Raw genomic sequence first — 16,852 nt, forward strand, 5'->3', positions numbered from 1 at the left:
TGCAGGTGGTAAGTGTAACTTCAGAAAGAAATGTGTTGAAAACTTCAAGGTAGTGGTAGCAAAAAACAATTTATTTCCCTGGTACAGTGCAGTTCTATCCATAGGTGACTGCAGGAGAGCTTCTCTGTGAGTGACTTGACCTGGGGAAAAAGCACAGATAATGTATTTTGGAGAATGGTGTGAAATCAGATCTGCATAGCTCTACACAAATGTAGTCTGGGCTTAGGTAGGGTTTAAGGAGGGTGTCCCTGATTCAGGCTCAACTGTATGGATTTCTGGAGAGCAATAGGAAATACTTGCAGAGTTGTCTCTCAGCTGGCACTCTGTGTTTGGACCATAGCTGAATTAAATAACTCATACTTATTTGATGTTGTTGTGTATATAGTTGTGGTAGTACCTGTAGTTACAGGTGCACAGGGGGGGTCTCTCCTCACTGGGTGCTCTGTTGAATCCCATGCTGTGGGTGTGCCTGTGTGTGTGTAAGAATTGCCCAGCTCTTCAATGCACTTGTGATTATGTGCAAATCATCTTGTGTGGGTCAACAGTGTGTACAGTCGAGCTATACCAGCTGCTAAAAATTTCCTTTCCTATTTGGGAAAGATAGTGCTGAGCTACAGGAGTAAGGCTGATCTGTAAGCCCTGGTATCTCAGCTCTAATGCTATGTAAAAATACTCTCTGGCTTTGAGCTAGTGACCCTAAGGCTATATGTTTGTGTTTGTGCTGTTCTTGTGCTACTGTGTTTTAATGATTTCAAACTTAGACAAATCTGATATATTTCCACCTGCAGCAGAGTGAGTTTACAGCCTTGATAAATCATCCACCGATGATTGAGTTTAGCATTACATTCCAAATACAGAAAAGTAGCATAGCCCATGTTAGTCAATCCACTTTTAAGGTAGTGTTTCCTTTTTATGGTTGTATATGCTCATCATTTTTTCCTGTCTTATCTTCTCCAGTATCATAAGATTTGGTAAACCAAATGTTGCTGCAGTCCTGAAAAATACTCAAAATGACTACACTGCTTTGGAATAATCATGATTATAGTTATTGCTTATTAAAAAAAATTAACTCATCACATCTGTGCAGTCAGCTGAGGATAGCACATTAATACATATATTTATGAAAGGTTTATTTTAATGATAATTGGTGCAGCTTTTACAAAGAGTGCTTCTAGACGTCAGGAACTGTGATTAATGTGATGGGTTTCTGTACTTTGCTTTTATTTTACACTATTAATTTAACATACTTGGGAAATAGCAAGACAATAAGAAAGGAATTAAATTATGTTGATTTTAGTGACTTGTTTGGTAAAACAATATTTTAAAAAAATGGTCTAAAGATTCTAGGAAGCAAAGGAAAAGGAACATCCTGGCAGCAGTATCCTACAAGCTTTTCATAGATTAATTATGGTCCATGTTGAGATGAATTACGTTTTTTTCCTGTAGTTGTAAAGAACCTACTTCTAATTTTTAATGCAAATCTCTTTATAGCAAATTTGAACCTGTTTTTGGTCTGTCAAAGTACTCCTGTAAAGTTGTATTTGTTCTTTTATGGTGGTTAGTGCAAGCATTTTATAAAGAGCTGGGTATGAACATTGGAGACAGCTGTTGTAGCTGAACCATTTGCCATGAGGCCCATTATTTATTTGTCATGAACCCCATTAATTAAGAAATAATTGAAAAAAATATTCCATTGATTTCACTGTATTATGCTTTGCTTTATTAGGGTTAAAGAGTGGAATAAGTAAGTTATGAATAAGCAATATTGGGTCTCTATGAACTTAATTTCATGAGTTAAGTGTACTGGCCTGTTTTGGAAGGCAGCTTCAGATGTTATACTTAATGTGCTGTTACTAATAGAAATGTGAAGTGTTTATAACCTAAAGAACTCTGGCATAATGAGGAATATATTGGTTTATCCTTCAAATTATCTTCCCATACACTGTCTCTGCCTAAGTGTGGCAAGTCACTTCAAGGATTTGAAAAGATTTACCTGGAAGAGTTGATAATTTCAGCAGAACCAGGGACAAGTAGCTGCTGTCCTGCTTTTTTCCTGGATATTCTCTAGCTGCTGCATTTCATTAACAGTGTATATTGGGCCTCAAATGTGGAAACTACTTCCTTTTCTTTCCTCTTTTCTGCTTCCTGGCTTGTTTTTTTAACTTTCTGAGTAAAACCTCATATGGCTTGATTTTTGCTTTATTGGAGTATCTGTAGTCATTCATTTTGAAATACAGATGCATGGTTTTATGGCAATGTATCAGGGAATGTTACTGTCTAACCCAGTTCTTATTTTTAGTGCACTCGCGTCATGTGGACTCCACCTCTTCGTGAAAGTTTCTCGTACCCATTCCTTGTGATGCAGATGTTGCTTTTGACCTATATTCTCAGGTACCTCTCAGTTTTTACCGGGCCTTTACAATGCTTTAAAAAAATTGAATGTCACAGGACATTTATTTAAGTGCCTTTATTTAAACATTTATTTAAATGCCTCCATGTGCTGTAACAATGGTATCATTAACAGAGAAACTTTCCTGTGGCTGTTACATTACAGACGCTGCACCAGTAGAACTGCAGTCATATTACTCATTTATTAAAAGGAAAAACTTTGCAACTTGAAGACATGATTAACATAAAAATTACTGTGTTGGCAAATACGTATCTAAAGTAAAAATCAGAATTTTTGGTTGATGTCCCTTCCTTCCCATGAGAAACAACCTGATACTTCATCAATTGGTTTTGTCCCTCTTGGAGAGTGGTATGTTGGCTGCACGTAGAGTAAGCCTATGCTTTGCAACAGAGGATGCTATAGGCACCCATAAGCTAGTATGTTCTCGCAGTTTTCTATGACTAATTAACTAGTCTCATTAACTAGTTCAATGATTTAGAGCAGTCTAATTACCTTAATGCAGGGATGCTCTTGAGTTCATTAGCCCTGCTTTTCCATGATTGTTTCTGTCTTGCAACTTGATTATGTTACTGTCTTGCCTCTGTTTTAGAAAATAAGCATGACCGTTCATACTTAAGGGCTTTTCCACCAACTCCATTGCATCAGATTTACAATGTATTTATGATTTAGCTGAACTTAGTACTTAGAACCACCAATTTTCTTTTATTAGGTCATACTGATTTGTAGTTTTTGATTTTTAAAGCAAAAGTAATGCTTTTCACTAATTTGTTGGGTTTTTTTACATGAGGAAAAGATATGTGCTCTCTAGAATTTAGTGAAATTTGGAACATGACGTATTTCAGAATTGAAACTGAATCAACACAGGATTAAATCTTTTGAGTAACATTTATTTCAGGACATGGAGAATAGACTGGGGTTTCAGTTACAGATGAGGTTCATGTATTTGTTATTGTCTCCTTCCCTAAAACATCAGTCAGGATTGCTGGCAGAAAGTTGTAGAAAGTAAATATGGAAGAAATGTGAGAGAGAGGAGTTAAATCACTTTCAAATGCAGACCATTCTGAAACAGTTGTGATTTCAGCTGAAATGGAAATGGTTGTGACCTGACTGTAGAGTTTTCACAAGAAGGTGAAGCACTTGAAAATTACATGCTTTGGCCTGCTGTACTGCATTCTGCCAGGAGAAGACTTGTTTGGTAATCAGTGACTCATCAAATAGTTAAGGAACATTGAACAACAGAGCTGTTGTCATGGAAACTCAAGAAAAAAAAAGATATTAAATTTATTTGAGCAGTGTTATTTGTAGTTGATCAATATTGCTAGCTATCTTCCAAGGTAACTGTGTTCTTATTGCATTTTCTATTGTACTTTTCAATTATATGCAAACACCTGTGTAATTGTACTTACTGATGCCTATTCTGTCTCTTTTTCCCAAGGATTCCGAGTATTAATACAGGAAGCTTGATTGCACTGTGTGTTTCTAATATCTTTTTCATGCTTCCCTGGCAGTTTGCTCAGTTTGTTCTTCTAACTCAGGTAAGCCCATATTTACTTCTAAATAGCCTTTTTGTCTAACCTGGACAAATTGACTGCTTTCTATAGACAGCCATTGAACTCACAGCTATACAGATCTTTCTTTTTAGCCAGATTTCATTCTTGCTGTCAGGAAAGATTCTCACCATTTATCAAATCAATATTTTTCTAGTTTTGAGGTTAAAAGTTGACAATTTACACTACTTACCATTTTGTCCCCAGGACTGAAAATACTTACTTTTCCCATATAAGCAGCCTGTAGCCTGAGATCAGAACATCAGTACAAAAACAAAAACTTTGTATTTTGAAGCACAAAAAATAAAAAAAAACCCATTGATCTTGCATCTCTTTAGGCTGTTAGAAATTTTTAAATGTACCAGTGTTTGCATGGCATGTAATATCTGGCATGATTTTGCATGATTTCATATATAATTTTGATGATTCTGTGAGTAGTGCTGTAGTCTTGAGATTTTGGATAGTTGAGGTAGCTGTAGTTAGCATTGAAATCTGGTGAATGCTGATTGGAACAGTAGGGTACTGTCACACAGCAACTTCCTTAGCGTTTGAATTGATTGAAAGGTAGCCATTTGACTGAAATTCATCTGTGTCTCCAGACCTTTTCACTTCTCTGCCTTACTTGAAGCAGATGTTGCCTGGTTTGAGTTGATAGCTTTAAACAATATAAGCTGCAGTGTGCAAGTTTTCTATCTGCATAAGAGAAAATCAATAAATTCTGTAAAATATTGAGAGAAACTTGTCATTGTAACCTGTGTGAAATGCTGAGCCTGAAATTTGAAAATTCAGGTTCATTTCATAATTTCATTAATTTCCCATATGACTTTTAAGAAGATGTGTAATCAATAAGTCAACAAGTCTTATTTTCCTCAGCAGCAAATTGTGGCTATTTGCATATTTTGCTGAAAACTTAAAATTAATGACTAATTATTCTGTGTTTTTGAGTGATACATTTTGGGTGTTTTGGTTGGTTTGGAGTTTTCTCGTTTTTGGGGTTTTTTTCCCATTTTTATTTTGTTTGGTTTATTTGGTTTGATTTATTTGGTTTGGATTTTTGTTTGTTTGGTTTGGGATTTTTTGTGTTTGTTTTTTTTTTAAATTTGTTTTAAGTTAAAAGACAAAAGGTAGTGTGTTAGTGCTGTATTTTGGTGACTTGCATTCTCATGAAGTTGAATACTTATTTCTTAAATATTTAACTATATTTGATAATTCTTATTTAGGGCACCAGAACAGGATTTTTGAAAGAAATAATTATGAAACGCCTAAGTACTTAGCAAAAAGTAGCAATAAAAGTTAATGATTGTTTGAATAATCTTTTCTTTTGCATGAAGGAGTACACAAATGCACATTGTTTTAACTTCCCTTTCACTTTTGATTTTAGATAGCTTCATTATTTGCGGTGTGTATTATGGGTTATATTGACTCCAGCAAATTACAGAAGATACTATCTGCACATATGGTAATGCTTTTTAAAAAAAAAACTTAAGTCCCCTCAAACAGGTCAAAGCATGAAAAAAGACCGTTTGTCTGAAGTGTTTTCCTTAGTGATAAGGGAGGGAGGGGATTGGAATTAAAATTGGGTTTTGAAAACTGCTTTAGTCTTGACCATGCAAAGATTAACTATTTGGGGAGATACTTAGATAGGAGGACAAGAAAATAAACTGTTAAGTTGAAAACCAATTTTTTTTTTTTTTTTTCAAATCTGGGTGAGAAAGTCAAGAAAGAAAGGAAATGATAAGTAAAAGATGTGTAAGTTTCTGCATAATACCTGATTTTAATTTTTTTAGGTTGAGATAATGATCACGTTTTGTTTTTGAAGTGAGATTACAGTTTTAAATATAAAAGAAGAAGTAGACAAGTTGTTCTAAGAAATGTGATGGTGTTTACATTTTTTTTTTTTTGCTAAAGTTGGCTGTGCTAACTCAGTGGGCAAAAAGAGAATATTTCCCCAGAAAAGAAACCAAATTATATTTCATGTTTTCAAATATTTTTTTGAAATACTGTAAATGATAAACTAAAGGTAGTGGTAAGTTCTATGCTACTCATTAGTTGCATGAAGCAGGGACAGAATAAGCAGATTTATTTGGTAGTTTTTTGACAGAAGCAGGATGACATACTTGAGCTTTCTGGCTTAATGTCAATAGCTGTATCATAATTTAAGTGCTGAAGTGCCATAAATAGCCTATTTTCAGATAGATAAACAGTCATGCTATATTACAGAGACAGCTTAGTGAGTCTGGGTAAACTGCCAGTCTCTATTGTGGTGTTTTCAATTTTTGCCTCCCTCCTACCTTCCTCCTTCTGTGGAAAATGAAAGTCTTAACTATGTGAAGAGGGGAGTAGAAAAGTCTGCAAATTACTGTGTTATTTTTCCTTATTTCTGTGCATAAAAGAAGACAGAGCTTGCTTATTGATTTTTGCCCTTCAAGTTGGAAAATGTAATTCAGATTGCTTTCTGTTAAAAAAGAGAGCACAGTAGATCAGGATGGTGGATAAAAGTTGTATTTCAGCCTTGACTTTCAAGCTCATATAATTAGGTGCATATGATCAAATTGTCATAGTTCTCTTTCCTTAACTTTGATGATGGTATTTTAAATACATGTTTGTCATTTAGGAAGAAAGAAAACATAAAACATTCTATTCATTTTTATGTTTGTCCAGAGTTCTAAAAGGTAACAAGCAGGATGGAGAGAACTTGTGCAGTAATTTAGAAAAAAATTAATATGTTAGAAATAACTTCAGAAATGTAGCTGTTGTGTTACATAAATTCATCCTTTGACCAGGCTTTGTTCTTACGTACTTTTAATAAATAAATTGAGACAATAATCTACACTTACCTGGCTATCTGCTGTCATTAAGTCCTTACAATCAGTATTTTGAGAATAAATATGCAAGTGTGAGTATCAGGCTTGCACTTTGCTGTAAAGTAGGTGTTTTTAAATTTAAAGCTGTTAACACATTAGGTAATCCTTTACTTTCCTGGTTTTAAATTGAGTCATTTTTATTTTCTTCTTTCAGGTATCTCTTCTGGTGTGTTTTATTCTGATGTTTGGTAACTCAATGTTACTGACATCATATTATGCTGCATCTTTAGTAGTTATCTCGGTAAGCTGCTTAAGAAGAATCATGTGCTGTACTAAGACTGCAGTGCTGTAGTGTTATATATTTATTGATGTAAAATACCATTGATGTATAGATAAATATTGGTGTGAAAACTGCTGCATTACCAGACAGATGAGAAACCTTTCACATGAGAAGCAGAATTAGACCATAAAGATATCTGGTGAAAGGGTAAATACTAATTCAAGGAATCACGGATTTATACCAAAACTTCTTTGTAAAAGAAATTCAGTTAAGACTCTGCTCTTCTACTTTTATAGTTCTCTTCTTTTTATAAAAATGTAAAATTTACCGTGTATGTAGTTTTGACCAGAGTGACTGTAAACAAGAACATGAGCAAGGAGGAGCTTCATTTAAATGCTTCTTATTGATAATAAATCCTCTAGTGTAGAACAAATGACTAAACCATATATAATGTGGTTTAAGACTGTTTGAAACTGCTGCATCATACTGCTATGTTCACAAAATTATTCACTGAGGATTCATCATCTCACCATTCATTATCTTAATTTTTCTTTAAATAGGAAAAAACCCCACAACCTCTTTCAGTTTTGCATAGTTCCTCATAAAGGATTTATGTATGTAAGAAATAGGAGATAAAGTGTTGTGAACAGATCCTGTTTAGCTTACTTGAAATCATCTTAATGTCTGATTCTTTTTGTCTGTTTATATTTTGTCAGTCTGGAAGAATGTGGCAATTTCTCACTTATGCTAACAGTAAACTGCCACGGCTGCATATTGGCTGTAGTATAGTTTGCTTGTTATGAATCTATTCTAGTTTCTTGCAGCAGGTTTTGTAATTCTATATTAAGTGTTGAATTGAGTTCTCAACCTGTAGAGTTCCTTGCTCAGAAAACATGTGTTCTGCTTAGAAAAAAGTATTTGTTGTTTGTGTGTTATTTGGATGCTTATACTGGCCTCAGTCTCACATATGGACTGGATTTCTGGAAGCTTTTAATTACATTGTTCGTCAAATTAGCCTAAAATGGGTCTTCCTTATGTCATAAAATGAACATACTGTGAAACATAAAGGAGTGACTCCTACTGCTCTCTGTGTTCTGTTGCCTTATGTGAAAATTGTTTGTATTATACTGCCAGTGATTTATTTATTGCTTCAGTCTCTTGTCATTCACAGAAGCAGACAGAGCTCAGTTTCCCATTGGTTTTAATTTAAAGAAGCTTAGAACCGAATAATACAGAATCTCCTTACTCATTCAGGAGAAAAGTAGTCTTCCATTAATTTTACTCAAACTGCAGTGAGAGTTTTTATGTTGGCAAGTTTTGCCAGTGCAGGGTGAAATCATACTATATATATTCATATCTCAGGTTGTATTGATTATGGAAGATTTTTTAATAAATAAATATATGATGCAATAGGCTTACCAAAAGGAAAAACCTCTCATTCAGGGTACTGGAATAGCTTGTTGTTATTACATTGCCTGAAAATGTGCATTAATTTTTTTTTTATTAGGGAATTCTTGAATGGAGTCCAAAAGTCTTGAAAAGGCGCAAAAGAGAAGTCTATGTATGGGTAAGGAATTTTGTATATTTTGAATTACAGAGAAAAACTATGACCTTTTTTTTTGTTTTTGTCAAATACAGAAATGACTTCTGGTTTCATTTCTAGTAACTGAAAATCAAGGAATATAGCTGAACTACTGTCTTTAATAAATTGTCAATGCTTCCAGCAATTAGTCTTGAATTCCTGAAGAAATAAAGACAGCATAAACAGACATGTATATCAGAAAGCTGAAATAGCCTTTAAATGGCAACACGTTTAATTTTAAATTGCCAACATGTTTACAAAACCTAAGATCTGTATGGAAATCCTTTTAAAATAAAAGTCAATTTAGAAAAAGCAAGTAAAAGTCTACAGTGCTTGCAGAAATGGAGATTAAGATACTGCATTAGATACTCACTAAAACGTGGATATCTACATAATTTTTAAAGGATATTTTTATGACAGCAGCAAACATCTTAAAATTATATAAGGAATCAAGCCAGAGTGAAAACACTGTGGGGTGTATGTATGAGTTGGAGGGTAGTAGAAGTCATGTCCAAACAGGGAGAACATTTCCAAAACTATTATGGAAAAAATGTAACACTGTAGAAAACATGAGAAGCGATTTGCTGCTTAAGATACAATGTTAACATAGAAAAACACCTGAAATGGGAGCATACCAAGACTATGCTTGACTTAAGACAGGCATTCGTATTAAATGAAGGGTAAGCTGTTAGCAAAATTGGATGAAATTTATATAGTTATTATAAAGGAATTAGAATAGGAAGGAATTAAAATATTTATAGCAAATGGCAGTGCATGTATACATGCCTGGCTGTAGTACCAGGGAAAATGAGAGTGTAGGCAAATTTCATGTCAGTTTTCTGAAATGGAGATCCAAGGTGCTTGTGGAATAGCAAACTAAAAAATCTGGGTTTTGTAAAAAATTAAAATAAATCAATAAAAATTTGATACGACGAGGAAGGTGTTAAGCTCTATGTATGTGCAGCATAATGAGAGACATCTAATGCAGCCTTTGTGGCAGGAAGTGATGCCTTGCAAAAATGTTTGACTTCTGTGAAAGATGTAGATAAGAGTGTGTGGGTGAATGTAATGTACATAAATTTCAGGAACTTTTTGGAGAAGCTGTCTAACTGGAGCTATAAAAGAAATTAAACTCCATGAGATAAGGTATGAATGTTAGAAGGTCAGAAAAAAGGGCAGGATTAAATGGTGAGTTTTCCAAAGACCACCATGACCCTAAAAGTGTATATAAAATAATTGATTCCAAATCAAGTGCTACATTCAGCAGAGAAATCTCAGTATTCTTACTCAAAGTTCTCTGAACACACCAATTCATTACTGAGCAGGCACCAAATAGAAAATACTTGATGGAAATCACAGAGAAGGACCTGTACAGAGAGCAGAATTTATTTTTTTTTAATTTTGTAAATTCATATGTAACATTGTAAATACTGCATGTAATCTCAGTCATGGTGTTTTACCTAAAAAAACCCCGAAAAAACTAGAATGCCTTCTCCCAAAATCTATTACCATTAAGTAGAGTATGGAGATAATTATTAATGTAGATTCACCAAACAGCTGAGATTTTAAAATATGTTAGAATTCTACATCTTGTAAAATAAAGGTAAATATGACAAAGCCAGTGAATAAAAGTAGAATATAATTATGGTTTTTTAGTGCCCGTTACACTAGAAGCAATAAACTTATAAGGAATAAGAAAACCACTGTGGAAGAAAAATCCCAGAGGCATTCAGTAAAGGATTAAGATAGATACCTTCTAGGTATTTAGGTTTCTTAGCAGCCATTAAATGAGACAATTGAATGCAGCCCTTCTTCACATGAAAGCCTCGGTTACATTAGGGCAAAGATCAGTTTTTTGTTGCATTCTCTTTAAAAGCGTCTGCTGTGAGTCCCAAATACAAGATACTGAGACAGGTTGTCCTATTCAGTTGATCCAGTTTTATGAAGAATTAGCTAGATTAAACTACACTGCCAAGAATTTAACCTTCCTGGTACAGGAATGAACTTGATACATAACTAAAAGCAGTAACTGTACATACTTCGTTTGTATTTCCATCAGCTTCTAACCTCAGACCATCTTGAGATGGTGCTATAAATCAGCAAATTCCTCCAAAGATCTGAATTACCAGGCTGGCACAACCTGATAATATGAAGCAGGTCTTGTCCAAAACCAGTCCCTACACAATGATTTGTGCAAAACAGATGGAAAAGAGAGTGAGGCTGCCCCTTTTTAATTAACTTCGGTACCACCTCTGTTACAATGTTGTATGCAGTGGTACAGCTGTAGTGTAAATCAGTTGCACAAAATTATTTCGGCCATAACATAGGAGAGTTCATAAGTAGTAGCTAAATTTAAGAAGCCTTTAAAAAAAGAAAAAATTGTAAAAGTTAAAGATATATTAATTTCATTCTAAATATATTTTTCAAGGTCATTGAAGGATGTGCCTGGTTATTTGGGACAGTCACCTTGAAATACCTGACTTCCCTTGTGTTCGGAATAGCTGATGATGTAAGTTGTCTCATGAGAGTATCTAGTTGGTTTCTTTCAAAAATTTTATCATTCTTAATATTTGATTTTGACGTTTTACTGATACAGTTTCCTGAATTTCCAGAATTTGTTTTGCAGAAGGGGGAGAGAGATTGTATATTTGCTTTTTCTTTCATTATATATTATCACTTTGAGATGTTATTACCAAAATTTATGAAAACAAAAATATCTTTACTTTTGTCTTAGTGAACGCTCTGTGTTTGTTTTTAAATGTGGATTTATAAGGCTTTGTTTGTCTTGGGTATCATCTAATGACACCTTTATTTACTCAGTTTGTCAGTTTATTCTTCTCTGAGACTAATTTTCAGGACAGTTTTGAAATGCTTGTCAGAACAAGTACAGCCTATGCTGTATGTCAGCCTCTTTATTCTATCATTAAAAACCTGTCTGCAGATGTGTATCAAGGGGTGAAAGATAGGAAGGTCATGTCTTGAAATATGACTATACAAAACTATACTCTTGTTGAATATGATCACAATAGGTAATGCCCTTTATTCTGCGCTTTTCTGCTTTTTATTTAACACTGTACAATATGTGTTAGACTCAAAGATATTATTTAATACACTGGAAGTAGATTTTTGGTGCTCTTGTAACAATGTTGTAAGTGGTACAAACTTCTAATTAAAAATATTTCTCAATACCATATAATTAAAAATATTTATACTACTTTGCTGTAGAAAACAGGACAGATTTTGCTTGCTACAGTTTGGTATCTCTTTCCTGTATATTCTACCAGGCTCATATAGGAAATATATTGAAATCTAAATTTATTGGCTACAAGGATTTTGATACATTAATGTATACCTGCGCTGCTGAGTTCGACTTCATGGAAAAAGAGGTAATTTTGTCAAAATATGTGATTTTGGAAGAGGAAACTTCTTATTTTATTTGTTACTTAAAGCATTTGAGAACCACACCTCCTCCTGCCATTATAAGTTCAAGTGCATACTTGTGAAAAGAGAAATTAATGAACTAAAGCTGAATTTAATTTGGTTTATTGCCTTTAAATGAACTTAAACCAAAGCAGTGTTGATTTTAGATCTAAGAAATTTGCTTGCTTGAATAAAAGAAGTGCTTCCTCAGGAATAAATGAAAGTTTACAGTTCTGTAAACAAGATTTTATGGGGGTCTCAGTACGTGGCTTTGAGAATATGGAAAATATACTGAGAACTGCAAGGGGCTTATGTGATAGGCTTAGACTACAGAATAGCATTGAAGCTTCATAATGTGGCATTAACAGCCTTTTAACATTTGTCAGTGCCTAGATATGCATTTAGAGTGTTCATAGGTTAGTCAACCCATAGTACTCAGATTCAAACAAGATACAATCCATTTCTCATCTTTGGATGGCTTGCCAAAGAATGGGAAATAATTTATTTATGATCTTAGTATTATGTCTTTAGTATGGTTCCTCGGTGGAGTTTACATTTACATTTTAATCCAGGAAGATCTCCTTATATTAATTTTGTTTAAATGGTGATTGAAATAATTCCAGATGAAGGAATTAATGAACTTGATTTCCATTTTAGACCCCAGTAAGATACACAAAGACTCTGCTATTACCAGTTGTTCTGGTGGTTTTTGGAGTAATCATCAAAAGGGTAAGTGATTGATTTAGTGAGTCACCTTTATCTTGAACTTACATTTCAGTTATTTTGAAGGGATTGCTATCTGTCTGTCTATCTATCTATCTAATCTGTCTAATCTATCTATCTATTTAATCTGTCTAATCTATCTATCTATCTATTTAATCTGTCTAATCTATCTATCTAATCTATCTATCTATCATGGTGTCACGATCTGCCAGCACAAGCAGGAGTTGTGAGAGGTTCGTTTGATCTCAGAGTCCAAAAAGGACACCAAGGGATTTCAGTTTAAATCACAACAGCAATAATGTGTCTTTATTTTAGTGCAGACAACATGGGTTATGCGATAGATGAGAGGGAGAGAGGGAGAGGAATAAAGAGACAAAGTAAAGAGAGAAAAAGGGGGAGTTATAGCTACCAACAGACGAGATGGGGTCGCCGGTGTCTTCTTCTATGGGGAGATTTCTCTCAGAAAGTAACTTGGAAAAGTCACTTTTATAGTCTGTTTCAAAGTGAAGGGCAGTTGGCAAAAAGGTGGGGAGATTTACAGCCTATTGTGGTGTGACCCGTTGCTCTGGGAAGCAGCTGTCGGGTCAAGCACACCTTCAAACAATCACTTGGCAAACATCCACCTCAACCAGGCTAGAACCCCTGCACAAAGTCCCCTGGGGGCTTCAGGGTCTTAGTCTCTGTTCATGCGATGGTCTTGAGGCAGATGAAGGAAACTTTGGACCATCTCTTACAGATGGGAAGAAATTGATGTGATGAGTTAACCTTTGCTGACTGCCAGGTGCCTGCCAAGCCATGCTGACATTCCCTACCCTCAATATGATGGGGAAAGAAGAGTAGAAAAATCTCATGGGTCAAGTAAAGTACAAGGGCCTCACTCTGATTCACTGTCATGAGCAAAACAGACTTGAATTGAGGAACATGAATTCAATTTTTTGAGCAGTAAAAATAGAGTAGGATTGCAAGAAGCAAAACCAAAACTAGTACCATTTTCTCCTTGTCCCCAGGCTCAATGGGTCCCTTCCATAGGCTGCAGTTCTTTCAAAAATTGGGTCAGCATAGGTCTTTTCCATGGGGTACAGTTCTTCAGAAACAGGCTGCTCCAGCATGAGTCTCCCACATGTTGAAGCTCCTGCCAGAAAACCTGCTCCTTTGCGGGCTCTTGTCCCCAAGCTGCAGTTCCTGCCAAGAGCTTTTTCCTTTGTGGGCTCTTTGTGGATTGCAGCATTCTTCAAGGTATCTGCACCTGCTCTGGCACGGGGTCCTGCACAGGTCTCAGGTGAATTTCTGTCTGTTCCACTGTAACCCTTCATTGGCCTCCAGGGGAAAAAAAATAAACTTACATCACTGTGGTGTTCTCTGAAAGCTGCAATCTCATGGTTCTCATGGAGCACCTCCTCGTGCTCCTTCACTGACCTCGGTCACTTCAGGGTCATTTCACTCCCAGTTTTCTTACTCTTAAACTTGCTGCAGTTACCTCTTTGTAAACATGTTATCAACAGGGGTCTCACCAGTGTTGCTGATGAGTTCAGCTTTGGCCAGTGGTAGGTCTGGTTTGAAGCTGTCTGGAACTGGCTCTCTCTGACATGGGGGCAGGCCCTGGTCTCTTCCCACAGAAGTCACGCCTGCAATGCCCCTGCTACTGAAACCTTGGCATGTAAACCCAGTAAAGTCAGAACAAACACAGGTTTTCAAAAACATGTATTTGAAATTCTGTATTCTCTTTACAAAGATTTTTGCAAAGGTCCAGCCCTAAGTCAGTAATAAAACTTGATTTGATGTTAAGCACCAAAAAAAATTCTGATATGTAGCTGATGAATACTAAAACTGGAGTTTATAACTGTTTTTGTAAATTTGATTATGTTTAATTTGTGTAAAAAAGAACTTACAGTTTGCACAGGAACAGATGGGATAACTGCTAACTGCCTGGCTAATTAAACATGCTGTAAAAGAAGTTTTAGCTAAACCATTGCATGTCTTTTATCTTAGCATTATCTCAAAAAGAGATTACCCAGGTGTAGTTTAATTTAGCAAATGTTGAAAATGCTTCAAAATGTTTTTGAAAGAATGTTCATACTTTTTGTGGTCTCTTGTTTTCTTCAGGCAATTAAATATATTCTGTGGTCCTTATCTCACACAGGCCGATATGAAAAGTAAGTGTTGTCTTCTTTTTTAATGTAAAACTGAATTTTCTGCTGGAAGTTCATTTGCTTTGCTGTATGCTACGTGATTCAGAATTCTGCATTATCTAAGTTCTTTTTGAAAGGTTAGTTATGTGCAGTTCAGTAACTGAATGGATGTATTACAAATGGTATTTTTATATTATAGCTAAAACTAAAGTTATCTGCTAAACCTGTTTTAGACATCTTAACCCATTTATACCTAGATTTTATATTTAATTGCTTTTCTTCTCTGTTCCTAAATCAGCATTTATATGCTTTTTTACTATAAATAGTGAATGCAAATTCTTTTTCCCCATTATTTTCTTCCAGGTTATAAAGATACCTGAGTTTCATCTCATGGAAGTAATTTTAAAAACCTGCTAAAATCAATACTCAAGATTTCCAAATAGATACAGGGATTGAGGAAAATAGTTATGATTTGTAATTTATTTCAAAACTTGCATAGAAGGGAAAAAATATTCTTAATTCATGCTTGCTGGATTAGTTGCATTGTCTAATGCCATTAGAGATGATTTTAAAATAAAACCAGTGCCTCTTTAGTACATAAATAATGGTGGGTTTTGGGTTGTTATTTTTTTCAGAGAAGAACGTTTTAACCATGGTGAGGTAAGATTCTTTTTCTGCACAAATTCATTCCTATGTTAGTGCAAATACTCAATATTGAAAGGCAGGTTGCAGTGGGCTGATGCTGATATTTGAACCTAAGTATTTGCATCATTATTTCCCTCCTCTTTGGTATGTCACCAGAATAAATCTGAAATGTTGAACAAAGGCATAGTCTGGCTAATGGGGGTGACTTGCAAGAGAGGGATCTTGGGCTTTTACTGTAGCTGTTCAAAAAGACACTGAAATTAGACTGGACCTTCCATTTTCCACATGGAGACAGAGAAGGAGATTGGTTCCTTTACTGGGGTTTCCCATGAGGGATAATGTTCAAATTCTGTTTTGATATATGCCATAATGAATGTTGTAGTACACACACAGTTCTTTTGAGTAAAACTGCTTACTAACGTAGTGTGTCCCCCTCTGGAGCCCTTGGCATGGGAAGAGCATGGACCTGTTAGAGCAGGTCCATGAAAACAGGGATAGAACACCTCTCCTGTGAAGACAGGCTGGGAGAATTGGGGTTGTTCAGCCTGCAGAAGAGAAGGCTATGGGGAGACTTTACCGGGGCTTTTCATTGCTTAAAGGGGACCTATAAGAAAGACGAGGACTACTTCAATAGGACAAGGGGTAATGGCTTAAAATCGGGTAGATTCAGGCTAGCTATAAGGAAGAAATCTTTCTACAATGAGAGTGGAGAAATGCTGGGATCAGGTGGCCCAGAGAGTTGGTAGATGCCTGTCATGGTTTAACCTCAAGTTGCCTTAGAAGAGGTTTAGATTGGCTGTTAGGAAAAATACCCAAAAGTATTGTCAAGCAGTGGGATGGGCTGCTCAGGGAAGGAGTTGAGTCACCATCCCTGAGGGTATTTAAAGATATGTAGGTGTGGCACTGACGTCATGGTTTAGCAGTGGACTTGGTAGTGTTAGATTAATGAATGGACTTGATGTTAGAGATATTTTTCAAACTTAAATGATTCTATGATAATCAGATAAAAGCTCTGATTTAGCACAGCACTTTGACAAGTAACATAGATTAATGTTAGTAGTGAGTGGCATATCTGATGCTTTTGAGAATACTAAAGCAAGCTGCCTCTGATTGTGTGATTATCAAGGATGATCTTACTTGCTTCTCTTACTCCATACTTGGGTATTATGGGTACTAAAAAGCTGGGTCTCTTAACCTCTCTAAAGAGGTTATACAAGAAATTTTACATATATAATTGTCTGTTAATGTCTAAGTATTTTTTAAATAGTTAGCTGCTTCTCTAGCTTATTTTTCTTTTATTGATAATGTTTCT

The 16,852-nt window shown here is 35.2% G+C and overlaps 1 protein-coding gene across 1 annotated transcript in view; it reads left to right on the forward strand.

Annotated features, from left to right (window-relative positions):
- The window catches only part of DPY19L1 (dpy-19 like C-mannosyltransferase 1), a 46,847-nt gene that overhangs the window by 17,938 nt on the left and 12,057 nt on the right, over positions 1 to 16,852 (forward strand). The window contains exons 9-18 of the mRNA XM_005519167.3: positions 2,300 to 2,391; positions 3,846 to 3,945; positions 5,339 to 5,416; positions 6,976 to 7,062; positions 8,549 to 8,608; positions 11,052 to 11,132; positions 11,908 to 12,009; positions 12,701 to 12,772; positions 14,870 to 14,919; positions 15,531 to 15,555. Of these exons, the coding sequence (XP_005519224.1) occupies positions 2,300 to 2,391; positions 3,846 to 3,945; positions 5,339 to 5,416; positions 6,976 to 7,062; positions 8,549 to 8,608; positions 11,052 to 11,132; positions 11,908 to 12,009; positions 12,701 to 12,772; positions 14,870 to 14,919; positions 15,531 to 15,555 (747 nt within the window). The remainder of the gene's footprint in view (positions 1 to 2,299; positions 2,392 to 3,845; positions 3,946 to 5,338; positions 5,417 to 6,975; positions 7,063 to 8,548; positions 8,609 to 11,051; positions 11,133 to 11,907; positions 12,010 to 12,700; positions 12,773 to 14,869; positions 14,920 to 15,530; positions 15,556 to 16,852) is intronic.

The sequence above is a fragment of the Pseudopodoces humilis genome, chromosome 1 (assembly GCF_049639895.1).
Source record: "Pseudopodoces humilis isolate 2021_Gansu_Grassland_sample_001 chromosome 1, ASM4963989v1, whole genome shotgun sequence".
Taxonomy (NCBI): Eukaryota; Metazoa; Chordata; class Aves; order Passeriformes; family Paridae; genus Pseudopodoces; species Pseudopodoces humilis.